We start from the raw sequence: 26,954 nt of genomic DNA, 5'->3' as shown, positions 1-26,954 counted from the left end.
TATGGGGGTCATTCCGAGTTGATCGCTCGCTAGCAGTTTTTAGCAGCCGTGCAAACGCTATGCCGCCTGTATTTTAGCTCAGCAGAAGTGCGAACGAAAGGATCGTAGAGTTGCTACAAAGTTTTTTTGTGCAGTTTCTGAGTAGCTCAATATCTACTTAGTGCTTGCGATCACTTCAGACTGTTCAGTTCCTGTTTTGACGTCACAAACACGCCCTGCGTTCGCCCAGCCATGCCTGCATTTTTCCTGGCACGCCTGCGTTTTTCCGAACACTCCCTGAAAACGGTCAGTTGACACCCAGAAGCCCCCACTTCATGTCAATCACTCTACGGCCAGCAGTGCGACTGAAAAGCTTCGCTAGACCTTGTGTGAAACTACATTGTTCATTGCAATAGTACGACGCGCGCGCATTGCGCCACATACGCATGCGCAGAAGTGACGATTTTTTGCCTGATCGTTGCGCAGCGAACGAAATCTGCTAGCGATCAACTCAGAATGTCCCCCATTGTTCAATGCAGAGACACCGACTGCAGACTGAACATTCACAAAATGCAGAAAGATAGTCTCCTACTTACTAATATGATAGTAACTAAAGATATGATTTAGTGGTTTTCTCATGACTTATCAAAGTTAATCTAACACAACAAAATAAACAAACTTTACAAAGTTAAAAATTAATAATATGTTGCAAAGGAAAACGTACAGTACATTGTACTATGGTAAGGGGGGCATTTTTATTTTTAGCTGACCTCCAGTAAATAAAAGCTTCCTAAGAAGACACATATATATAATATTTTGGTAGCCCCAGGTTATATTTCCTAAAAGTGGGACAGTTGGGGGTTGGTGGGGGGGGGTGGGGGGGGGGGGTTACGCTCAAATATAAATGAAAATTTAAAGCAAGTATTCATTATAGTAGAAGGGCTTAGAGAGAGGGGGTAGGAGAACAGTTGGCCAGTATTTGTACTTTTTTGTTTGTAGAAAGAAGCAGTTTGTAAATGTTTATAAATAGAGAGATGAGGGACATGAAATATATTAAAGGGTCATTAAGCATTACAGAGCAGTAGAGGCGAGTTGAAATGCTTTAACCATGGGTTCCAAGTGCCGGTGAATGAGTTTTCTTTGTCACGTAATATGGTCAACAATGTTTTCAGCCTGTGTAAACCCATTTAATTGTGCAGTATTGTTTAGGGGGTGTTTTTTTTCTTTGTACTCTATAATTGCTTACCGAATGTATAAAAATGAATTAATTTCTAGTGTTAAGCTGAACAATGGCAATTTTGTGTTATTAGCGTAATGTAAAAAATATTTATAACAGTGTAAATATTTGAGGAATAAGACTTAGAGCTAAAGTAGCTCCATTCTTTACCTTATTGTGATTGCATTTACACTGATGATCATTAAGTCATTGACTTTTCTAATAATTCGGTGCAATTAAAAGCACTGAATCACTTTGATAAGTATTCCTTTAAGTATTCTTCAAAGTTTGTAAAATAATATTGTTTCTCTTCTCTTGTTTTGGTTTTTCTAGATATTTTATATTGGACTTTGACTCTGGGATCTTACAGTATTTTGTCACAGAGGCAAGCAAAAATCAGAAACCCAGAGGATTCTTGTCTCTAGCTGGATCAGTGATTTCTTTAAGTGATGAGGCACCCAACATGATAGTTGTATATTCTGCCAATGGAGAAGTGTATAAACTGAGAGGTAAGGTTAAGGAATATATCTAAACTCTTATTTTTAGATTCGTTTTCTATGCAGGAATACTGTAGTTTGGTTGACTTTCTTTTCTGCTCTGCGCATTGGCCTATTTTTACTGTCTCGCTGGGCTGTCATGATGTATTTTGTGCATTTGTCACTACTTACAGGATTTTGTTGAATTTAGGTGTCGATGTGCGGCCAGTGTATCTTCTGGAAACCCCCGGGGAGATGTAATTTTGCCTGGCACGGCCCAGGCTGTCATCTGTTCATGGAGAAAAGAGCTGTATTCCCTCTCTCATCTCCATTACCTTTTGGAAGGGATCCCACTGTCACAGTGACTGATAGAAAGTTATTAAGCAACCCAAGAAAAGCTTGTTCTCTGTAATATAATGAAATTCACTTTCTTTACTGCTGGGAGTTAACATTTAGGAATGCTTGCTGTTTCTGTGCTTTGGAGAACTAAAAGTGAGAGATTACTGACATTATATATGATTATTTTAATTGTTTATCTGTATTCACTATACGATTTGTTTTCAATCAGTAAAAATCGTAATATGAGATAGAATTATTTATATCTAATTTATTTTTCACAAAATTCATGTTCCCTAAAATTAAATATGCTTGATCTAACAGTTTGATAGTTGTATCTTAACCAATGGGTGTGGTATATTAAGTAGACATTGTGAATAAAGACATATCGACAATGCTATTTCGCATAGACTTGTCATCTAACCCTTAGTGGCAGCCTAACACAGCCCCTAATCTAACCCTCACCATACCCCTAATCTAACCCTCACCATAATCTTAATCTAACCCTCACCATAACCCTAATCTAACCATAACCCTAATCTAACCATCACCGTAACCCTATCTAACCATCACTGTAACCCTATCTAACCCTCACCATAACCCTATCTAACTCTTACCATAACCCTAATCTAACCCTCATCATAACCCTAATTTAACCCTCCCCATAACCCTAATCTAACCCTCACCATAACCCTAATCTAACTCTCACCATAACCCTAATATAACCCCCACCATAACCCTAATCTAACCATAACCCTAATCTAACCCTCCCCATAACCCTAATCTAACCCTCACCATAACCCTAATATAACCCCCACCATAACCCTAATCTAACCATAACCCTAATCTAACCCTCACCATACCCCTAGCTAACCCTCACCGTAACCCTATCTAACCCTCACCATACCCCTAGCTAACCCTCACCATAACCCTTTTTTTTTTATTCAATAATTTTTATTTGATTTTTTGATTTTGCATTAACAACTTACACAAAAAACAAACTTAAAACTACAAACATACACAAAATACACATACACATAAACAGCTGTACATTTATAAGGCACATGGTGCATCAAGCGAATAAAATGTCTCATAAGTCACACAGTCGCAAAGCGTCTGCGTCTGGGAGTAACACAACCCAAACACGTCACTTCCAATATAAGCAGAAGCATAGCAGAGTAAGCACAGTATATCGAAATACAACACAGCAAGGCTGGCCGCGAGGGTATCCACCCCCAAAACATCCCAGAGTACAATAAGGAAAGAGATACAAATCTAGACTTTATTTATCCTTAAAATATCTAGAGTCCATCCACCTGCCCCATATTGTAAACAATTTCCTCTCCACCTTCCTAGCCAGGAACACAAATTTTTCGTGTGCAATAGTTTCATTGACCAGAGATATCCAAGCCTTAGGCGCCGGGGCCTCCCCAGCCAACCACAGCTGGGCTATGCAGACCCTAGCCAGGGCACATAAATTGATGACATATCGCCTACTGGGCGGATCTAAAGCCTCCTCGTCCACAATTAGCAATGTACACAGCACAGGCGTACATATAGAAGAGGGAATATCGGTATCAATTATGGTGCGTATAACAGCCGTCCAGAACAGAGATATGCTAGGGCACAACCAAAGCACATGCCAGAAATCAGCGCCCATGGCTCCACACTTAGGGCACCGTGAGCTATGAGACTCCCCTATATGTGCTAACCTCACCGGGGTCATATACACCCTATACAGAATATATAATTGTATTTGTTGGTATCTAACAGAGGAGGTGGAGATCCGATGGGCTCCCATAGCTGTGTTCCATGCATCATCTGATAACATACCCACATCCGACTCCCACCTACCCCGAAGAGAAGTTAGAGGGTCAGTATGATGCATCTGGAGAATGCGACCATACAGTATATCTTAGAAACTAGGTGTTCCGAGTCCAGTGTCCGCAACATTAGTTTGACCGGGGAATCAACGAGGACCGGAGGGCCATTCGGAAACTGGGCAGCAAAGCGTGTCTCAGCTGAAGGAATCGAAAGAAGAACCCTGAGGGGACATTATGCGCCTGTTGAAGTTGTTGGAATGAGTCAAGGGTCCCATCACTATATAAATAGCCTAAAGAATACACTCCGCAGTTTCCCCAGACTTCCCGGACGTGAAGTTGACACAGTTCCGGCAACCTGTAAGCATTATCCAGTGGGGTATCAGGATCAACACCGTGACCATGCATCACAGAGTGCACCAAGTTCCATATTAGGATGGATTGTTTAATCAGTGGCAATGTGGACATTTTGACGCTACCGCAAAGGAGTAGTTGTAATGGGGAGCCACCAGGGTAGTCATGGTGCATCATCAGCGAGTGCAAAGCCAGGGCATCGAGGTCGTGAACCCACTCCCAGACGTGTGTCAGCTGCGCCGCATAGTAGTAAAAACGAAAGTTGGGGAGAGCCAAGCCCCCCAACTCCCGTGACCTGGTCAGGGTATCTAGTCTCAAACATGCCCGCTTACTAGCCCACACCAGGGAGGAGAGCAACCCATTTATTTGTTTAAAAATCTTCTGCGGAATATAAACGGGAGAGTGCTGCAGAACATATAGAAGTGTGGGCTGAAAGACCATTTTTACCATGTTAACCCTCCCCGTACCCGTTAGAGGTAACTTCCCCCAGGCCTTCACCCAGCTACGGAGATACGTTATTTGTGGAGTAATATTTAGGGAGGAAAATTTCTGAGGATCATTAGACACCCAAATGCCCAGATATTTGAAGGAATCCACCCACCGCAATGGGAGAGCTACTAACGGGGAGGCAGGAACTTCGCCCCGAAGTGGGATAATAAAAGACTTCTCCCAATTAATCAGGAGCCCAGAGTATCGCCCGAACCCAATAATAATTTCCAAAATCCTAGGCATAGACTCAGCATAGCGATCCACAAACAACAAAACGTCATCGGCATATAAGGCTACCCTGTCCTCACGGGCACCCACCTTAAAGCCAGAGATCCCCACGTCCGCCCTCAGGAGGCATGCAAGGGGCTCAATGGCCATAGCAAACAGAGTAGGGGACAATGGGCAATCCTGTCGTGTACCCCTAGATAGGGGAAAGGAGTGAGATACGAAACCATTTACCGCCACCCTTGCCGAAGGAGAAGAATACATCAATCGAACATATTTAATAAAATTTGGGCCTATGCCAAATCTACGCATAACTTCCCACAAATAATCCCACTCCACAGAATCAAAAGCCTTAGCGGCTTCCAACGAAACGACTACGGAGGAGGAGGGGTCCTTACGGGGGATTTGTAGGTGTGTGAACAGACGTCTAAGGTTAATGGAAGTCGATTTATTGGGCATAAATCCCGTCTGATCCGGGTGTATTATGTGAGAAATAACTGCATTCAATCTGCCGCCAGCACCTTAGCCAAAATTTTAATATCAGTGGGTAGGAGGGATATAGGGCGATAGGACTCAACTTTCCTAAGATCCTTGTCAGGCTTGGGGAGAACCACAATCACTGCCTCCGCCATAGACGGGGGCAGAGACTCCTGTGCAAAGATCTGACCATACAACTCAAGTAGACGAGGGACAAAAAAATCCAAGTGTTGCTTATAGACCTCAGAGGGTATGCCGTCTAAACCCGAGGCTTTACCACTAGGGGAGGCCTTAACAGTGGCCATAATTTCATCAGATGAAATGGGTGCCTCCAGAAGGTCACAAGCCTCGCTGGATAAGGTAGGGAAACAAACACTGTCTAAATAATCGTTCAGTTGCAACGAAGTACAATCCAGTTTGGATTCGTACAAGCGGCCATAGTAGGATACAAATTCAGCCGCCATTTACGGAGTCTGAGTCAGGGGAACACCATTCGAGTTCACAATCTCAACCACAACACTAGTAGGTCTATCACCCCGGGCCAGGGAGGCCAGGTATGTCCCCGGCCTATCACCAGTAGCGTAAAAGGTATGGGAGGAGAAAAGGAGTCTATGCTGAGTCTTTTCCATTAGGTAGTCTTTCCACTCCCTCTGAGCTGATAACCAGGCTAGCTTAGAACTGTTCAAGGAATCTTGTAAGTATTGTAATTCTGCAGTGACACTCTGGGCCCCCAGCTCAGCCTCCCGTCGCCTATAAAAGGACTTCAAAGTAGACACCCGTTTAATCAAACTCCCCCTCAGAAAGGGTGGTCTTCTGTATGCCGACTGACGGGATCCCGGCGCACAGTATACCGGCGCCGGGATCCCGACAGCCGGCATACCGACACTTATTCTCCCTCGTGGGGGTCCACAACCCCCCTGGAGGGAGAATAAAATAGTGTGGCGCGCATAGCGCGGCGAGCGCAGCGAGCCCGCAAGGGGCTCATTTGCGCTCGCCACACTGTCGGTAAGCCAGCGGTCGGGCTCCCGGCGCCGGGAGCCCGACCGCCGGCATATCGTAGTGAACCCCTCAGAAAGGCCTTAAACGCATCCCATAAATTAGAGATAGCTGTTTCGGCACTGTTCAGTACAAAGAATTCCTGCCACGCAGCCACCAAGTCAGAGCCGTCCCCCATGTGTACGAGCCAAAATGGATTAAATTTCCATACAGCTTGGCCCCTAGAGCAGTTAAAGTCTAAAGTAAAGGTCAAGGGGGAGTGATCTGATATACATCTAGTCTCATATCTGATACTACCAACCCAGGGAACCATATCGCTCGAGAGGAGGGCCAGGTCAATCCTGGAGAACGAAGAATGAGAGTGAGAGAAACAGGAGTATTGTTTAAGAGACGGGTGTCTCAGTCTCCAAGGATCGACCAGGCCAAACCCCGACACCACATTCGCAAAAGTGGATTTCCCAGGACACGCAGCAGATGGAGATATAGAGAGCCTGTCCTTCGCCGCATCTAGCACATTATTGAAGTCCCAAAGGCAAATAACAGATATCCCGGGGGATGAGGCCATGAACCCAGCAGCCTTCTTAAGAACATCAGGAGAATAGGGAGGGGGCACATAAACAGCTAGAAGGAGGACAGGGACATAAAATAGTCTACATCTCAAAAACACATATCTCCCCCAGGGATCCGTTTGTATAGACTCCAGTACAAAGGGGACGGTCCGCCTAATTAGGACTGAAACTCCACGGGAGGCAGAAGTGTGCATGGAGTGGTACGCCCATCCCACCCAAGGTCTTTTCAAAGAGAGAATCTTACCACCCACCAAGTGAGTTTCCATAAGGCAGACAATATCAGCGGCATAATGTTTAATCTGTCGGAGTACCAGGGACCTCTTAACTTTATCATTGAGCCATCTCACATTCCACGATAACACTTTAAGCCCAGCCATAGGACGTCAGAAGTATAATAAGTGCAGCACCCCGCGGCCAGCCAAGTCCGCCATGCATAGATTCAGTTACCGGACACCATTGCTTAAATAGTACAGCAACAAACCATATATATTCACAACATAAACTTTCACACAAAAAATAAGTACAACCCAAAACCTTCCCCCACCCCCCTCCCTGTATACCACCCCCAACATGCAGCATACTTGGATCCCAAAACTAAGCGCAAAAACCTAGAAATAAAAACAAACAATACTTCGTAGCACCATTAACTAGTGCAAACACTCCGTATCGGGGCCAAGAATATAATGACTCTCGGGAGAAAAAAGAGGTAGCCTCCAGCCACCAACCACCGCCCCCCCGAAAAAATTGAGGGGAAATCATAGATATCCACCCCCTAGGTCAATCCAATACACAAAGTGAAACATACACGGATATCAGAGAACCAGACATATCAAGCCAGATATATACCCCCCCACCCCCAAGAAAAAAAAACCAAAAACATAACAGAGACATCAGAGCAGGCAAGCGAATAATCATATAACCTGTCTAAGCCGCGGGAGCGGACTAGTGGGGGACAAAGTGAACTTTGACAACAATCAAACACTCCCACATCCTATCGCCCCGCAGTAAATGACTTATATAAGCACAACAGACAGAAGTATTAACAAGGAAAACACAAACAGGAGAAAGTCTGTCTCCAGAGCTAAGCCGGAAATTCAAGGATCCGCAAGGGCACGCCTCGCCGGGAATCGTCTGTCCAGCCACACCATGGCCTCACGAGGAGTTGCGAAAAACTTTGTTTCCCCATCAGCCACCACCCGCAGTCTAGATGGGAAGAGTATGGCATATGGCAGCTGAAGTTCACGGAGCCTCCTCTTAACAGGCAGGAATTGAGCCCTATCTTTTTGTACATCCACCGCAAAATCCGGGAATACCGATATGGGCGACCCATTCCATTTTAAAGGGCCTTTGGTACGAGCCAGCCTCAAAACTGTATCACGGTCACGGAAGGTGCGGGGTGGAGCCCCTGGAGGCAGTGGGCACATCGGAACCCTATGAGCCCGTTCAACGGTGAAGTAAGGCGAAAATTCCTCAGATCCAAAGGCCTCCCGGAGCCATGTTACGAGAAACTCTTCAGGAGCTGAGCCCTCTTCCTTCTCGGGCAGGCCAATGAATCGGACGTTATTGCGCCGCAGACGTCCCTCCATATCCGTCAGCTTTTTGCGCACATCTGTCATCTGAGATTCCAAAGCATCACTGCGACGACCCAGCGGGCCAACAGAATCTTCAACATTTAATATACGGGTCTCAGCCTCTCCCACTCTCTCCCTCACCCGCTGAAGGTCCTGATGAATAATAGAGAGATCAGACTGCACTTGCCCGATTTTATCAGCCAGACGCGCCTCGCTGGCAGTCACCGCATCCAATACTCTCTGCAGTGCGGCATCCGGAGGGTCAGAAGAGGCGGAACTATACGCAGGAGATAGGGGCGATGCCTCAGATCTTACAGACTCTCCCCTCTGCTGCTGAGAACCAGGGTTACGGACAAACTTATCCATCGTTCCCGCTGCCGCGCCAGTCTGGCGGCCCCTCACCATTTTGGATAACACGGTGTCACTCTTCTCCAGCCAGCAAGATATATCAAAGCAAATACAGGCAGAGGGGGGTGCCCGCACCAACACCCTACAGATAGGCCAGCGGGTGCGAGAGAGTATATAGATATGTATAAATAGACAGCAGGGCCAAAGTCTCCAGTTATAATACAAAGTGTCCGCCTAATGTAGCAGGGGAGCAGGGACCAGAACCCTCAAACAAAGCCGTGGGGCATAGAGGATCAGTCCCCCGGCACCAAAGCTCCAGGCACAGCAGGGAAGCTCGCTCCACAGATGATTAGGGCAGGGTCAGTGAGGAAAAGGAGTGAAGCAGAAGGAGGAGTGAAAGGGCATACGCAACCCGATGACCACCCAGCCGGCACAGTTGAGGTTCCAAACAGTAATCCTCCCCGCAGCAGTAAACTTACACTCCATGTACCTGTGTCCCAATGTAGATGAGGACGTACATCAGCAGGGGGGTCCGGAAAATGGCCGCTAAGGCAGGCAGAGAGCAAGACTCAGGGTGACCACGTTGTGTTCCCTCCAGGCTTCACCCACATAGAGGGTTCAGGTGATGTAGTCCCACACGTCTAGCAGTGCCCCGGCCAGCTGCAGCGGGCGGCGGCGGACAGCGGGAGCCGCACTTCCGGTTTCCCGGGCAGCGCGAGTCCGCGGCAATGCAGGGTAAGTCAGGCAGCCCCACACAGGAGACACTACAGGAGGCTGACGGGGCGACAGATGAAAGCCACGCGTTTCCGTCCACCAGGGACTCGGCTGGCCACAGCGGGCGGCGGTGAGTAGCAGATGCCCGACTTCCGGGTATAAGAAAGCGCGAGGTAGCAGTCCCGCACGTCGGCCCAGCACAGATCAGGGCCCGCCTGGCACCCAGGGCTCCAGGACCTCAGGAAATAGCGGCAGCCGACTCAAACCCGTTCCAGGGGGGGCAGGAGATATTCATATACTGATGGCCCCAGCATTAGACCCAGGATAGGTAAACAGGATTAAGTGGCTGGAGAGCTGCACAATGCAAGTGCTACTCCATGCCCGTCCAGGCCACGCCCCCTCACCATAACCCTTTAATCGTCTTTTGACATACTGGATGTCGACATTCTAACAATTCCGACATTCTGTCCATGTCAACATTCAGACCAAGTTGGCATTTTAGTGTTGACATATTGTTGACATTGTGATTGTTGACACTCAGTGTAAACATAATGACCATGTCAACATTCTGAATGTTGACATAATGATTACATACTTTATTCCCCAGTTAACATATCACAATTAAATGGTCAGAAGGCTTATTTATTTGAACTACAGATGAACCAAAATTTAAAAACTCTTTCATAGAATATTAAAAAACACACATACACATGGAAGTTTAACAGAAGAGATGACCCTTTTTCCGGCTGTCAGACCCCCCTGCTAATATGATAATTAAGCATAATTATGGTAGTTATGTCTTTGCTTATTCCTCATTTGGCCCTAAGTATTCCACACAGAATTCCTACTGTTACTACCAGGGCCGGCTCTAGGCATGATCGAATAGAGCGGCCGCGCAGGGCGCCACCCTTAATGGGCGCTGCGCGCTGGCGCAGCTATATTCGATGCTGGAGCCGGCCCTGTGTGTGCAGCATTGGCCCGTCCTGCCCGTGTATGCGCTATGCGCGCTGCGCGGCGCCGGTGTCTAATGTCAGACGCCGGCGCCGCGCAACGCGCATAGCGCACACAAGTGGCCGCCCGCCCACACCCGGACCCAGTCTCACTCGCCCGGCCGCCCGGCCGCCAGCACTCCCGCACTCGGACAGGCGGACAGCAGTACTCCTCCCCAGCGCCGCAGGTATTTGGGGGGGGGGGGGATCCGCACTGTGGGGGCATTTATCTGGCACTGTGGGGGCATTTCTGGCACACTGGGGGCATTTTTGGCTCTGTGGGGGGCATTTCTGGCACACTGGGGGCATTTTTGGCTCTGTGGGGGGCATTTCTGGCACTGTGGGGGCATTTCTGGCACACTGGGGGCATTTCTGGCTCTGTGGGGGGCATTTCTGGCACTGTGGGGGCATATCTGGCACTGTGGGGGCATATATTGCACTGTGGGGGCATTTATCTTGCACTGTGGGGGCATTTATCTTGCACTGTGGGGGCATTTATCTGGCACTGTGGGGGCATTTATCTGGCTCTGGGGGCATTTCTGGCTCTGTGGGGGCATTTCTTCTGTGGGGGCATATCTGGCTCTGTGGGGCATATCTGGCTCTGTGGGGGCATTTCTGGCACCGTGGGGGCATATCTGGCTCTGTGGGGGGCATTTCTGGCACTGTGGGGGGCATTTCTGGCACTGTTGGGGGCATATCTGGCACTGTGGGGGCATATCTGGCACTGTGGGGACATATCTGGCACCGTGGGGGCATTTATGTATCAGGCACTGTGGGGGCATTTATGTATCAGGCACTGTGGGGGCATTTATGTATCAGGCACTGTGGGGGCATTTATGTATCTGGCACTGTGGGGGCATTTATGTATCAGGCACCGTGGGGGCATTTATGTATCAGGCACCGTGGGGGCATTTATGTATCTGGCACTGTGGGGGCATTTATGTATCTGGCACTGTGGGGGCATTTATGTATCTGGCACTGTGGGGGCATTTATGTATCTGGCACTGTGGGGGCATTTATGTATCTGGCACTGTGGGGGCATTTATGTATCTGGCACTGTGGGGGCATTTCTTGCACTGTGGGGGCATATCTTGCACTGTGAGGGCATTAATGTATCTGGCACTGTGGGGGCATATCTGCGCTGTGGGGGCATTTATCCATCTGGAACTGTGTGGCCATTTATGTAGCTGGCACTGCTGGGGGGCATGTCACGTGTAGCTGGCACTGCTGGGGGGCATGTCATGTGTAGCTGGCACTGCTGGGGGGCATATCATGTAGTGTTCCCGCTAGGCGTCTGTGGCTGGGCAGTGTGTCTCAGTGCTCTACCTGGCGCAATGTGTCTAACGTGCTCTTATAGGAGGTTCTACCTGGTGCAATGTGTATTAGCTGCACTACTGTGTGGTGTAATGTGAATTGCCACTATAATGTGGCTACGCACCTTCCCCACGAAGCAACTCCCCTAAATTTTTGCTGCGCGCCTTCGGCGCGCACTGTCCATGCTTTGCTGTGTGGAAATGGGAACAACAAGCATTACAATATGTACATCATTTTGCCCACCTAACTTAAAAATGTGCCCTCCCTGTGATCAGCAACCTGCCCTAAAAAGTGAACACTATCATGTGTAGCTGGCACTGCTGGGAGTCATGTCACGTGTAGCTGGCACTGCTGGAGGGCATGTCATGTGTAGCTGGCACTGCTGGGGGGCGAGACCACGCCCACTTTTTCAGGAGGCCACGCCCACTTTTCCGGGTTGGGGGGGGGGGGGGCACTTTTAAATTTTCTCGCTCAGGGTGCTAGTAGGCCTGGAGCCGGCCCTGGTTACTACTCCCTTATTACACCCCGGCCACATTACAGAGCAGAATTGAGAGTGTTACCATCCCAGCTCTATTTTCTGGCTTTAAAATCCTATGAATTTTACAATGCCATTTTGGAGAAGGGGAGAGTAGAAGTAGAATTCAAACATTTCCATCAATGTACCATCCACCCCTGAGAAATACACCCTGTTAAGCTTCGGCTTAAGCAGACTGGCCGGGGGCTGTGACTCACTGGTCGCGATAATGATCCCATGCTGCATCTTCGGACGTAGCACTAGGATGGAAGATGCTGGCAGGAGGCGTCTTTTCCTTACAGACGCCTCCTGCAGCATCAGATGATTTGCTGTATGATATTGCATACAGCAATATTGCATTGACGATCTTCAGGATATATAACCGTTTAGTTCGGAACAATATTACAGTAGGTTGCACACTGAAAATCATGTGTTTTTCTCTCTCACATCTTTTTTATCTAACAGTGACTTATATATAATGGGTATGTGGTGCTCACGGTGCACAGCCTACACTCATGTTTACTTCTCAGCTCTCTGGAGAGCCGCGGTGGTGCTTCACAAATCACAGGGAAAATGGTGATTTAACCATATGCAGTAGACTTGTGCCAGAGTCTACACACCTGCACCATCCACACTTATTTCTCTTCTCTCTCTTGTGGAAGTAAAGAATATAGTGATTTTTGGACTGTTTACCATGAAAAACTGCTTCTGGCTTGATGGATCTCTGTAGCCATTTATTTAAATGTAACCTTTTTATAGTACCCCATCTAAATACAACAATTATACTGTAACTCGCTGCTTGGTATGTTTGTTCAAGAGAGTATCTGGATCAAGGTCCTAGAAATGTATGTGGGGGGTTGTGGGGGAATTATTATTATTATTATTATTATTATTATTGTTGTTATTATTACTATTGTTTGTTATAGAATGCATAAAGTTACTGTCATATTTTAGCCTTATGATATTACCATTTTTATTTTTACTTTGATTACCATTCAGCAGTAGACATTAATAACATGGATTTGCAAATATTAGCATTACCAAATATTTAAATGAAAGTATGTTTGATCCATCAAATCCTTATAAACTGTCAACTTTATCAATCTAATTCATATTCTGCCAATTTTTTTTAAAATAAAAAACAGATACTGTATAACCAAAAGAGTGGCAGATTTCCATTAAAATATACGTATTAATTATTAAAAGAGGCAACATTATTATTAAAGCATTATGTTCCTATAGAAAATACAACCACCACGCGTACCTAATAATTAGTAACTAAACTGTTTAAAGATGCTTCCATCTGGTTAGATGGTACAGACTGTTCTCCATCTGGCAGAACTATATTATACAATAGCATAAAAATAACTCTATATAAATTGTACTTTTTCTACAAGAACATGTTATCAAGTTTAAGACACAATAATAAAGTAGATTACCATGCGTACTCAGTTTAACATTTCAACAAAGTTTATGCACTGTAATTGTTTAAATTGCTTTTTCTATGTCTTCATCGACTACCCAAAGCACAAAACCGCTGAGAAACAGCACAAAACCCTCTGTACGCACTGAGTGCTTTGTGCTAGTGTGCATAAAGTTGCACCAAGGTTCAGAGGCACGCGGAACAATGTTTGCAGGAGACCTTTGCATTTGCTGATGGAGGTGGTTGAGCATATTCCTGGTACCATAGAGCCTTCAAATTAAATGTTATTGTTTAATCAAGCTGCCCAACCGCTTTATTTTAGCCATAGCCTTTGCATGCTGAAACGGTTTTTCCTGGGGCACCAGAAGTGCTGTAGACAGTACACCAGCCAAAGTCAGTGTGGGTTTTTATGTGCAATCCATGTGAGTGAGGCTTCCTCTTGTGACCTACTTTTTTTTTTTTTTTTTTAGTAAGAATGGGTGGGGGGAGAGGCAGCTCCACACAAGGAGAACGTCTTGCTCCACCAATGGGGTGTATCTAGGGGTGTCACAAGAAGCGGCTTGTATACTGTATGTCTTTTCCATTGGACACTGAGAGGCAACTTAAGTCAAACAACAACATGAATAATTTACTTATAAAGTATAAATGGATTTTAATATGGGGGGAGGAAAGGGATGGGGGAAATTTGAGCACTGGTGGTGAGATATAATATACCGCTGAATGAATTGGAAAAACCACAATAGTTTGAAATTACGTCCTTCACTGAAGGGTACTATAACAATAACTCATGTGGAGGTGCACCCCTGAGAGTAAGCAATAGTGTACCAAAAAAGAAGAAAAAGAGACTCTCGTTTTTTGTGGGGCACTCATTGAAAGATATTACATAAAATATAACTTTTATTGATTATCATTAAAAAAATGTTGCCACAAACCAAGACTAGGACATGAACATGTACACATAAATACCAGAATTCACACAAAAAACAACAAAAAACACGCCTAAATTTACGCGTGGTATGAACACACCGTGGGGAGATACACGTGACCTGGTCAGGGTCAATGTTATTGATCCTGACAATAGTTCCTGCAATAATAAGCATTGACAGTCCCCTAACAAGAGGAGACAAATTGTACGATGATATAGTCGGCTGAAACAAGAAGCGGTAGCCCTATAGATAGATTTACCATAAATTTCAGCCTGTTGTAATGGATGCTACTGGCGTAGAATATAAGTAACAATAACAGTGTTGATTAGTATGTGTCCAAACTTCATAGCACATACAATCTCCCCATCGATTGCATATCATATGTTCCCTTAGAGAGGTAGTAGCGAAATATTCTAATAAATATTCAAGATCTAGGATATAAATCTCCATAATATGAGTAAAAACTGATCCTGTAATTGTCTTAGTGCAAATACTATTAATTTTCTCAGTGCAGTGTACCGGTAAAGCCTATTATTAGTAGAATTGGTAATTTCTTGGTAAAAACTGTCCACTATATATAACACCCTGATCCGCGTCTCAGGTATTGGCAGGTTATTGCTGATTGAATTTGTTGTCCGGGCAGAAATATCTAGTATGCCTCAAGAACCCACTGTAGCAATAAATGTATCAATCTTGCTCCTCATATGTAACCATCATATTGATATTCAGAAATCAGTATAACGGTATACATCTAACATATCCTCTAATACGTGTATGCAAAAAGATGGCTTAAAGAGGTAAGGAGCATATGAATGAGCTGGTACAAATTGCAGAAAAGGGGAACAAAAGGCACTCTTATCATTGATGCAGTGGGGTGGCTTCTGTTTACTGTGTGACATGCATTAATACAGTAAATGAGCGTGTCCCATCTGCACCTAAGGGTTGGAAACAGAGAGAATGCTTCTGCTTTTGAAAAGATCACTCTCGGGCACCCTGATGTAACAGCGCAGGGGGTCCTCTGAGTTCTCCTTATGACAATGAGAGAGCATCGAAAAAAGATTTAAGAAACATAGTATCAATAAGATGAAAATAAAGAGCACCAATCCCCTTTTGAATGTATGCTGCTTCCTTGCATATGTGTATACATTGATGCCAGGTGAGCGGTACCTTCCTTACGCCTATAGTGCCTGGAAGAAAGTAGTTAGGTGACAGTGCTGGGACCCTAATGGTAGTAACGGTCCTGATGCCGCAAGGTATTGCAGGACCCGTTACCCACCATGCAGTCCCGCCGGCTGTCACTCGAAGTGAAAAGTACCTGAGAGTATGCGTGGCTGCCCAACCGCTTTATTTTAGCCATAGCCTTTGCATGCTGAAACTGTTTTTCCTGGGGCACCAGAAGTGCTGTAGACAGTACACCAGCCAAAGTCAGTGTGGGTTTTAATGTGCAATCCATGTGAGTGACCTACTTTTTTTATTTTTTTTATTTTTTTTTAGTAAGAATGGGTGGGGGGAGAGGCAGCTCCACACAAGGAGAACGTCTGGCTCCACCAATGGGGTGTATCTAGGGGTGTCACAAGAAGCGGCTTGTATATTGTATGTCTTTTCCATTGGACACTGAGAGGCAACTTAAGTCAAACAACAACAACATGAATAATTTACTTATAAAGTAAATGGCTCAGGTCATTTTACAGTATTGCCATGTAACTTAAAAGTACGAAGGACTTTTTTTTTTTTAAATCAACATTTATGACAAGTTATATAGTTCAGTTTATACTAGAGATGTGTGCCGGCCCCTGTCATAGGTTTTGGTTCTGTATCTGTATCTCCGTGTTTTGGATCTGTATTTGGTTTTGCCAAAAACGCGCCTTGTGGGTTCTGGTTTTGGAGCTGTGTTTTTGTTCCATACTTTTGTATTAGTAACCTCAATAACATTAATTTCCACTCATTTCCAGTCAATTTTGACCACCTCACAGCTCACAATATTGTTTTCATCCAGTTTAAACCAAAAAGTTGCACTGAGGTAGCTGGATGACTAAGCTAAGCGACAGCAGTGGGCAACACAAAATGTGGCATTTAAACTTCCAACATGGCACATCTAATAAACAGAATGGCACTGCAGTGGCAGACAGGGTGGCAGTTTAATAATTATGAAAATGTTTGTCATCTACACAAGACAGTCAGCAATGCTTCAAACAGCACCTAATGCAAAGACGTCATAACGTCCTTGTACATACAGTACTAGGAATTACTTTTCTAGTGAAGTGGAATCTAGATGGGTTTTGATAGCGGGGACACAGGACCTCAATTAACTGTCTAAAACCAAGTACATTAATGGTGAATACTGGACGCACATCTGTGAGGAAATGAGAGGTCTGTGACAATTAATATAGCTATGCCTCATTTCCCATGTCAAATATGTACTTTTTATACCAGTATATATATGTATACATTCAATTCGTCTGTTTGTTCATGCTCCATAACATGTCCATTGATGCTCACCCAATACTGTCTTTAAATCAACCTTAATATTGTTAATATATGCAATTGTGTTATGTTATCTGTTACCCTTTAGATAATGTATTTATATTAGACCTATAGTTTCCAATTGTTTTCATACACCACAGTGGACACTCAAAGGTTGAGTCATATAAGGTACCATAGTCCCTTTTTGTTTACTCCCTACTGTCCATAAGTGAGCTGACCAGACATGGTGGCTCTCTGGCTGATGTAATCACCTTGATTAGAATATGTATTGTATTCCAATGCTGTAAGATCCTAAGACACAGAGGTCACACACACCCCTGCAATATGAAGCTGCTGGAGGTATTAGTAGAGCTACCCAGGGAGCTGGAGAGAAATTCTTTGACCCTAGGCTAAGAAGTAATGTTCTGCCAGGGATCTGCTGTGGGACCTATTATATTGGATTTATCTGGGACTCTGTGTTACTGGAAGAGATTCTGTGCTCCTTGACTAAGAAGTAATGTTCTGTCAGGAGTTTGTGGTGGGAACTGTCATGTGGAATTGGATTACAGAGGTGTGCTGAGTTGTTTATAACCCATTCTGTTCAATAAACCACTGTTGTTTTTTTTTATCTACCACCATGCCAGAGTGATTTGGAACCCGGTATCTTCACATTTAATACCAGTGTAGGTGTTCTGGCATCAGTAATCCGCTGTGCAACTGGGTGACTCCTGTCATACTTGCTCCCCCTTGCAAAGGATTGTTTAACAGTCAATTGTTTTGTTAAACTACTACTAATAGTCTTTTTTGTCCCCTTCTGTGATGCAGATGACTTAACAGCAGCAACAGAAGGCGTGGCACTCAAGGATCCTTCTGAGGAAGCCCAGATAGGAGAGGAGTTAGTCATGCTTATGAAATTGGATGCAGGGCTACTTCGTGATTGAGGATATTGGTGGTCATTCCGAGTTGATCGCACTTAGCAACTTTTTGCTGTTCGTGCGATCAACTAGCCGCCGCCTATGGGGTAGTGTATTTTAGCATAGCAAGGCTGTAATCGCTTGTGCAGCCCTGCTATGCTAAAAAAGTTTTGTGTAAAACAAGACCAGGGTCAGACCTACTTACCCAAACTTTCTTCGGTCCTGGCATCGTTGCCCCAACGACGAGTGTGCGCAATGCGGGTGTCCCGCAGCCGCAGTTCTGACCCGTTCGCACCGCAGCGAAGAACCACTGCGTGCGAACGGGTCTGAATGACCTCCCTTGTCGGTGAAGGTGTTGGTGGTTCAAATTGCAGGCACTTGGATCTAACAGGGAGCTAGTGACGCTGGACTGGTTGTTGTTGTTGTTGTTGTTGTTATTGTTGTAGCCAAAGTTTATGAATTTGTCAAAAACTTTTCATGAAGGCGCTGCAAGTGACGTAACAGGGAGAAGTTTCCTAGATGGTGATGATCCCTACCTCTACTTACTATGGCTTTACAAAGGGTACAGATGGCTTTACAGTTGTTGTACTGATTTGGGTAGAAATAATTCCACACATAAGAGGTGGATTTTTTTAGCTTTTGCCCTGGCATGACAATGGCTTATTTATATCATGGGCAAAAACTGGTTTCACTGATGGCCTGATTTGCGTAAAGAACACCCTCATCATCATCATCATCATCCTTATTAGCAAAAATAAATATACTCCTCATCCTGGTGCACTTCGACAGTAGCATCCTTACTATCTATGTCGGGCATGTTGACTTGTGCTGCTCATCCCCACATTTGCAAAGGGTGTACAAATGGAAAGAGATTCCTCTTCGACTACAGTATTGGAAAGCTCACACATGGCACCCATGGACACACTTAAACTCTTCTCAGGGATTTGTGATGTTTTTGAGAGCACAGTTTGTTCCTGTGCCTCAATGAGTTTAATTTTTCTCTAACGTCCTAGTGGATGCTGGGGACTCCGTAAGGACCATGGGGAATAGACGGGCTCCGCAGGAGACATGGGCACTTTAAGAAAGAATTTAGGTTCTGGTGTGCTCTGGCTCCTCCCTCTATGTCCCTCCTCCAGACCTCAGTTTGAATCTGTGCCCGGACGAGCTGGGTGCTGTTCAGTGAGCTCTCCTGAGCTTGCTGTAAGAAAGTATTTTGTTAGGTTTTTTATTTTCAGGGAGCTCTGCTGGCAACAGACTCCCTGCATCGTGGGACTGAGGGGAGAGAAACAGCCCTACTCTCTGCAGATAGGTCCTGCTTCTTAGGCTACTGGACACCATTAGCTCCAGAGGGATCGTACACAGGATCTCACCCTCGTCGTCCGATCCCAGAGCCGCGCCGCCGTCCCCCTCGCAGAGCCGGAAGACAGAAGCCGGGTGAAAGAAGCAAGAAGACTTCGAAATCGGCGGCAGAAGACTCCAGTCTTCACATGAGGTAGCGCACAGCACTGCAGCTGTGCGCCATTGCTCCCACACACACCCACATACTCCGGTCACTGTAAGGGTGCAGGGCGCAGGGGGGGCGCCCTGGGCAGCAATTTAGGACCTCTTTGGCAAAAGTTTGCATATATACAGTTGGGCACTGTATATATGTATGAGCCCCCGCCAAAAATTGTATATTAAAGCGGGACAGAAGCCGCCGCTGAGGGGGCGGGGCTTCTTCCTCAGCACTCACCAGCGCCATTTTTTCTCCACAGCTCCGCTGAGAGGAAGCTCCCCAGGCTCTCCCCTGCAGATACACGGTAGAAGAGGGTAAAATGAGAGGGGGGGCACATAATTTGGCGCAAAAATCAATATAACAGCGGCTACTGGGTTAACATTAAGTTACTGTGTTATTCCTGGGTTATATAGCGCTGGGGTGTGTGCTGGCATACTCTCTCTCTGTCTCTCCAAAGGGCCTTGTGGGGGAACTGTCTTCAAAAAGAGCATTCCCTGTGTGTGTGGTGTGTCGGTACGCTTGTGTCGACATGTTTGACGAGGAAGGCTATGTGGAAACGGAGCGGGAGCAAATGAATGTGGTGTCTCCGCCGACGGCGCCGACACCTGATTGGATGGATATGTGGAAGGTTTTAAATGATAATGTTAATTCCTTGCATAAAAGGTTGGATAAAGCTGAAACCTTAGGACAGTCAGGGTCTCAGCCCGTGCCTGATTCTATGTCGCAGAGGCCGTCAGGGTCTCAGAAGCGCCCACTATCCCAAATTGTTGACACAGATACCGACATGGATTCTGACTCCAGTGTCGATTACGATGATGCAAAGTTACAGCCTAAATTGGCTAAATCCATCCGTTATATGATTATAGCAATTAAGGATGTGTTGCACATCACAGAGGAAACCCCAGTCCCAGACAAGAGGGTTCATATGTATGGGGAAAAAAGGCAGGTGGTGACCTGCCCCCCTTCACACGAGCTAAATGAGTTATGTGAAAAGGCTTGGGAATCTCCAGATAAAAAACTGCAGATTTCCAAACGGATGCTTATGGCGTATCCTTTCCCGCCAACGGACAGGTTACGCTGGGAATCCTCCCCTAGGGTGGACAAAGCTTTAACACGCTTATCCAAGAGGGTAGCCCTGCCGTCACAGGATACGGCCACCCTAAAAGATGCTGCGGATAGAAAGCAAGAGGGTACCCTGAAGTCCATTTATACACATTCAGGTACCTTACTAAGGCCGGCAATTGCGTCAGCCTGGGTGTGTAGTGCTGTAGCAGCATGGACGGATACCTTATCTGAGGAACTTGATACCTTAGACAAGGATACTATATTAATGACCCTGGGGCATATAAAAGACGCTGTCCTATATATGAGAGATGCTCAAAGAGACATTAGCCTTCTGGGCTCTAGAATAAATGCTATGTCGATTTCTGCTAGAAGGGTCCTGTGGACTCGGCAATGGACAGGTGATGCCGACTCAAAAAGGCACATGGAGGTTTTACCTTACAAGGGTGAGGAATTGTTTGGGGACGGTCTCTCGGACCTGGTCTCCACAGCTACTGCTGGAAAGTCAAATTTTTTGCCATACGTTTCCTCACAACCTAAGAAAGCACCGTATTACCAAATGCAAGTCCTTTCGATCACAAAAAGGCAAGAAAGTCCGAGGTGCGTCCTTTCTTGCCAGAGGCAGGGGCAGAGGAAGGAAGCTGCACAACGCAGCTAGTTCCCAGGAACAGAAGTCCTCCCCGGCTTCCACTAAATCCACCGCATGACGCTGGGGCTCCACAGGCAGAGCCAGGCCCGGTGGGGGCGCGTCTCCGAAATTTCAGCCACAAGTGGGTTCACTCCCAGTTGGATCCCTGGGCAATAGAGATTGTGTCTCAGGGATACAGGCTGGAATTCGAAGAGATGCCCCCTCACCGATACCTCAAATCGGCCCTGCCAGCTTCCCCCTTAGAGAGGGAAATAGTGTTAACTGCAATTCACAAATTGTATCTTCAACAGGTGGTGGTCAAGGTTCCCCTCCTTCAACAAGGAAAGGGTTATTATTCGACCATGTTTGTGGTACCGAAACGGACGGTTCGGTCAGACCCATATTGAATTTAAAATCCCTGAACATATACCTGAAAAGGTTCAAGTTCAAGATGGAATCGCTCAGAGCGGTCATCGCAAGCCTGGAAGGGGGGATTTTATGGTGTCTCTGGACATAAAGGATGCATACCTTCATGTCCCCATTTATCCACCTCATCAGGCGTACCTCAGATTTGTGGTACAGGATTGTCATTACCAATTTCAGACGTTGCCGTTTGGTCTCTCCACGGCACCGAGAATATTTACCAAGGTAATGGCGGAGATGATGGTACTCCTGCGGAAGCAAGGGGTCACAATTATCCCATACTTGGACGATCTCCTCATAAAGGCGAGGTCAAGAGAGCAGTTGCTGATCAGCGTGGCACGCTCTATGGAAGTGTTACGACAACACGGCTGGATTCTAAATATTCCAAAGTCGCAGTTGATTCCTACGACTCGTCTGCCTTTCCTGGGCATGATTCTGGACACAGACCAGAAGAGGGTTTATCTCCCGATGGGGAAGGCTCAGGAACTCATGACACTGGTCAGAAACCTATTGAAACCAAAACAGGTGTCGGTGCATCACTGCACGCGAGTCCTGGGAAAGATGGTGGCATCATACGAGGCCATTCCCTTCGGCAGGTTCCATGCAAGGACCTTTCAATGGGATCTACTGGACAAATGGTCCGGATCACATCTTCAGATGCATCGGTTAATCACCCTATCCCCCAGGGCCAGGGTGTCTCTCCTGTGGTGGCTGCAGAGTGCTCACCTCCTCGAGGGCCGCAGATTCGGCATTCAGGACTGGGTCCTGGTGACCACGGATGCAAGCCTCCGAGGGTGGGGGGCAGTCACACAGGGAAGAAATTTCCAAGGTCTGTGGTCAAGTCAGGAGACTTGCCTCCACATCAACATCCTGGAACTAAGGGCCATATACAACGCCCTACGCCAAGCGGAGTCCCTACTTCGCGACCAACCGGTTCTGATTCAGTCAGACATCACCGCAGTGGCTCATGTAAACCGCCAAGGCGGCACAAGGAGCAGGGTGGCGATGGTAGAAGCCACCAGAATTCTTCGCTGGGCGGAGAATCACGTAAGCGCACTGTCAGCAGTGTTTATTCCGGGAGTGGACAACTGGGAAGCAGACTTCCTCAGCAGGCACGACCTCCACCCGGGAGAATGGGGACTTCATCAAGAAGTCTTCACGCAGGTTGCAAGTCGGTAGGAACTGCCACAGGTAGACATGATGGCATCCCGCCTCAACAAAAAGCTACAGAAGTATTGCGCCAGGTCAAGAGACCCTCAGGCGATAGCTCTGGACGCACTGGTGACGCCGTGGGTGTTCCAGTCGGTCTATGTATTTCCTCCTCTTCCTCTCATACCCAAGGTGCTGAGGATCGTAAAAAAAAGAGGAGTGAGAACAATACTCATTGTTCCGGATTGGCCAAGAAGGACTTGGTATCCAGATCTGCAAGAAATGCTCACAGAAGACCCGTGGCCTCTGCCTCTAAGACAGGACTTGTTGCAACAGGGGCCCTGTCTGTTCCAAGACTTACCGCGGCTGCGTTTGACGGCATGGCGGTTGAACGCCGGATCCTAGCAGAGAAAGGCATTCTGGATGAGGTCATTCCTACGCTGATAAAGGCTAGGAAAGACGTGACGGCTCAACATTATCACCGTATATGGCGAAAATATGTTGCTTGGTGTGAGGCCAGGAATGCCCCTACGGAGGAATTCTAGCTGGGCCGTTTCCTTCACTTCCTACAGTCGGGAGTGACTTTGGGCCTAAAATTGGGTTCCATTAAGGTCCAGATTTCGGCCCTATCCATTTTCTTTCAAAAAGAACTGGCTTCTCTGCCTGAAGTTCAGACGTTTGTAAAGGGAGTGCTGCATATTCAGCCCCCTTTTGTCCCTCCAGTGGCACCTTGGGATCTTAACGTGGTGTTGAATTTCCTGAAATCACACTGGTTTGAACCACTCAAGTCGGTGGAATTGAAATATCTCACGTGGAAGGTGGTCATGCTACTAGCCTTGGCTTCGGCTAGGCGGGTGTCAGAATTGGCGGCATTGTCACATAAAAGCCCTTATCTGGTTTTCTATGCGGATAGAGCAGAATTGCGGACCCGCCCACAATTTCTGCCGAAAGTGGTTTCATCCTTTCATATGAACCAACCTATTGTGGTGCCTGTGGCTACTACTGACTGGAGGATTCCGAGTTACTGGATGTGGTCAGGGCTTTGAAGGTTTATGTAGCCAGAACAGCTAGGGTCAGGAAAACAGAATCTTTGTTTATCCTGTATGCTTCCAAAAAGCTTGGGGCGCCTGCTTCAAAGCAGACTATTGCTCGCTGGATCTGTAACACGATTCAGCAGGCTCATTCTGCGGCTGGATTGCCGCTGCCTAAATCAGTTAAGGCCCATTCCACAAGAAAGGTGGGCTCTTCTTGGGCGGCTGCCCGAGGGGTCTCGGCATTACAACTTTGCCGAGCGGCTACTTGGTCAGGTTCAAACACCTTTGCAAGGTTCTACAAGTTTGATACCCTGGCTGAGGAGGACCTTGTGTTTGCTCAATCGGTGCTGCAGAGTCATCCGCACTCTCCCGCCCATTTGGGAGCTTTGGTATAATCCCCATGGTCCTTACGGAGTCCCCAGCATCCACTAGGACGTTAGAGAAAATAAGATTTTACTTACCGGTAAATCTATTTCTCGTAGTCCGTAGTGAATGCTGGGCGCCCGTCCCAAGTGCGGACTTCTTCTGCAATGCTTGTATATAGTTATTGCTTAAATAAGGGTTATGTTATAGTTGCATCAGGGTTGATCTGATGCTCTGTTGTTGTTCATACTGTTAACTGGGTAAGTTTATCACAAGTTATACGGTGTGATTGGTGTGGCTGGTATGAGTCTTGCCCTGGATTTCCAAAATCCTTTCCTTGTACTGTCAGCTCTTCCGGGCACAGTTTCTCTAACTGAGGTCTGGAGGAGGGACATAGAGGGAGGAGCCAGAGCACACCAGAACCTAAATTCTTTCTTAAAGTGCCCATGTCTCCTGCGGAGCCCGTCTATTCCCCATGGTCCTTACGGAGTCCCCAGCATCCACTACGGACTACGAGAAATAGATTTACCGGTAAGTAAAATCTTATGTTTTATACCTGTTACAGAAAGAAGGATTACATCGTCATAAGAGGCAAAACCAACAGTCATATGGCTTGATAAAAGCGCTGATTGGCGCTGAAACGTTGCCTACTAAAAACCAAATTTTGTCTTTCTTTTAAGTAAGTCCTGAGTGCCTCCGTTGGAGGAGTGTGTGTGTATATATATATATATATATATATATGCAAACAAATCCCACAAAGTGGAGGTGCACTCTCGCAATAATGGAGTCATTCAATATGTAAAAATCAGTCGTGACCAAGGCTTTATTCGTGTGCAGGACAATCCATGTATACTATATATATATATGTATATATATATATATATATATATATATATATATATAAAATTATATTTTTAGCTTTTTTGGTTTACACTGAGGCAGAGCACACCTAGATTGACAGAGCACCACTGAACGGACACAGCAGCCCCTTAACGGGTGGACATGGTAGTGCCTTGAGACAACAAAACAGCACTCCTGGGGATGGACCACCTACAGTGTCACTATACGTGTATGATACATTGTAGTGTGACCAGGAGTGGCATAGAAAAATAATTGTATAGTACTCATTTTTTTTTTTAGCTTTTATTTTGTTAGACTGGGTCAGAGCACCCCTAGTTTGACAGAGCACCCTTGGACGGACAGCAGCCCCTTGTCGGACACAGCAGCCCCTTGAGACAACAATACAGCACTCCTGGGGATGGACCACCTACAGTGTCACTATACGTGTATGATACAATACAGCACTCCTGGGGATGGACCACCTACAGTGTCACTATACGTGTATGATACGCTGTAGTGTGACCAGGAGTGTCATAGAAAAATAATTGTATAGTACACGGGTATAGCACAAAAAAATATTTTTTTTTTTCAATTATTTTTTTTGCTTTTATTTTGTTAGACTGTCGGACACAGCAGCCCCTTGACGGACGGATAAAGCAGCCCCTTAATGGATAACAGCACAAAAATAAAATAAAAAAAATTATATATATGTGTGTGTATATATATATATATATATATATATATATCTTTTATTTTGTTCACACCGGGGCAGAGCACCCCCAGATTGACAGAACACCCCTGGACGGAAACAGTAGCCCTTTTATGGATGGACAGAGCAGCCCTGGAGGACACAGCAGCTCCTTTCTGAACGGACACAGAATGGACAGAGCACTCCTGGTGGACACAGCAACCCCTTTATGGACAGACAGCTTTATGGACGGAAAGAGCACACCCTTTTTGGACGAACAAATCATCCATAATCAGACACAGCAGCCCCAGCCCCTTGATGCACAGCAGCACCCCGGGATGGACAACACAGCATCCCTGGAGGATGGAAAACAGAGCACCCCTGGACGGACACAGCACGGACATGTCTGCATACTACAAGCTCCATAGCCAGAGTGAAAATGACGTGATCACCAGGGACCTTTATAGAATCCAAAACCCGGTAGAATCTGACAGCGGGAGGAGGATGACATTTTGCCACGTTTTGGGATCCGAATCTGGCGGGAAAACCCGAGTAGGACTCGGATTCTGGCTCGGAACGCTATGTTCGAGTGGGTCCGGGTCTCAGGGAACCGAACCTTTTATCTCTAACTTATACTGCTGTTGATGTGTGGCTGGTTTGAACATAATTTATACTAAATAGTCTTCAATCACAAAGAAATAAAAATAAATACAACATACTGTATTTATAATTATAATATAAGATATACAAAATGCACACATACAATAACAGTTAATCTTTTCTCTCTTCTCTTTTCTTTCTTAAATTCTCTTTCCTGGACAGGTTAAGTCAAGATGTCAGTCTCCGATGCTCCCCCTTCACTCTGTGCCTCTCAGCCTGCTCCCCCTTCACTCTGAGCCTGCTCCTCCTTCTCTCTGTGCCTCTCAGCCTGCTCCCCCTTCATTCTGTGTCTCTCAGTCTGCTCCCATTTCACTCTGAGCCTCTCAGCCTGCTCCTCCTTCTCTCTGTGCCTCTCAACCTGCTCCCCCTTCACTCTGTGTCTCTCAGCCTGCTCCCATTTCACTTTGAGCCTCTCAGCCTGCTCCTCCTTCTCTCTGTGCCTCTCAGCCTGCTCCTCCTTCTCTCTGTGCCTCTCAGCCTGCTCCCCCTTCACTCTGTG

At 46.3% G+C, this 26,954-nt stretch overlaps 1 protein-coding gene across 5 annotated transcripts in view; it reads left to right on the top strand.

Moving 5' to 3' along the window:
• OSBPL10 (oxysterol binding protein like 10) overlaps positions 1 to 26,954 on the top strand; it is a 726,220-nt gene that overhangs the window by 256,972 nt on the left and 442,294 nt on the right. For all 5 annotated transcript variants that reach the window (XM_063922285.1, XM_063922286.1, XM_063922288.1 and 2 more), the window contains exon 2: positions 1,529 to 1,704. In XM_063922285.1, coding sequence (XP_063778355.1) covers positions 1,529 to 1,704 — 176 coding nt within the window. The remainder of the gene's footprint in view (positions 1 to 1,528; positions 1,705 to 26,954) is intronic.

Source organism: Pseudophryne corroboree, chromosome 5 (genome assembly GCF_028390025.1).
Source record: "Pseudophryne corroboree isolate aPseCor3 chromosome 5, aPseCor3.hap2, whole genome shotgun sequence".
NCBI classification, from domain to species: domain Eukaryota; kingdom Metazoa; phylum Chordata; class Amphibia; order Anura; family Myobatrachidae; genus Pseudophryne; species Pseudophryne corroboree.
Note: the sequence above shows the minus strand (reverse complement) of the source record. Positions and strands in the feature narration are given on the sequence as shown.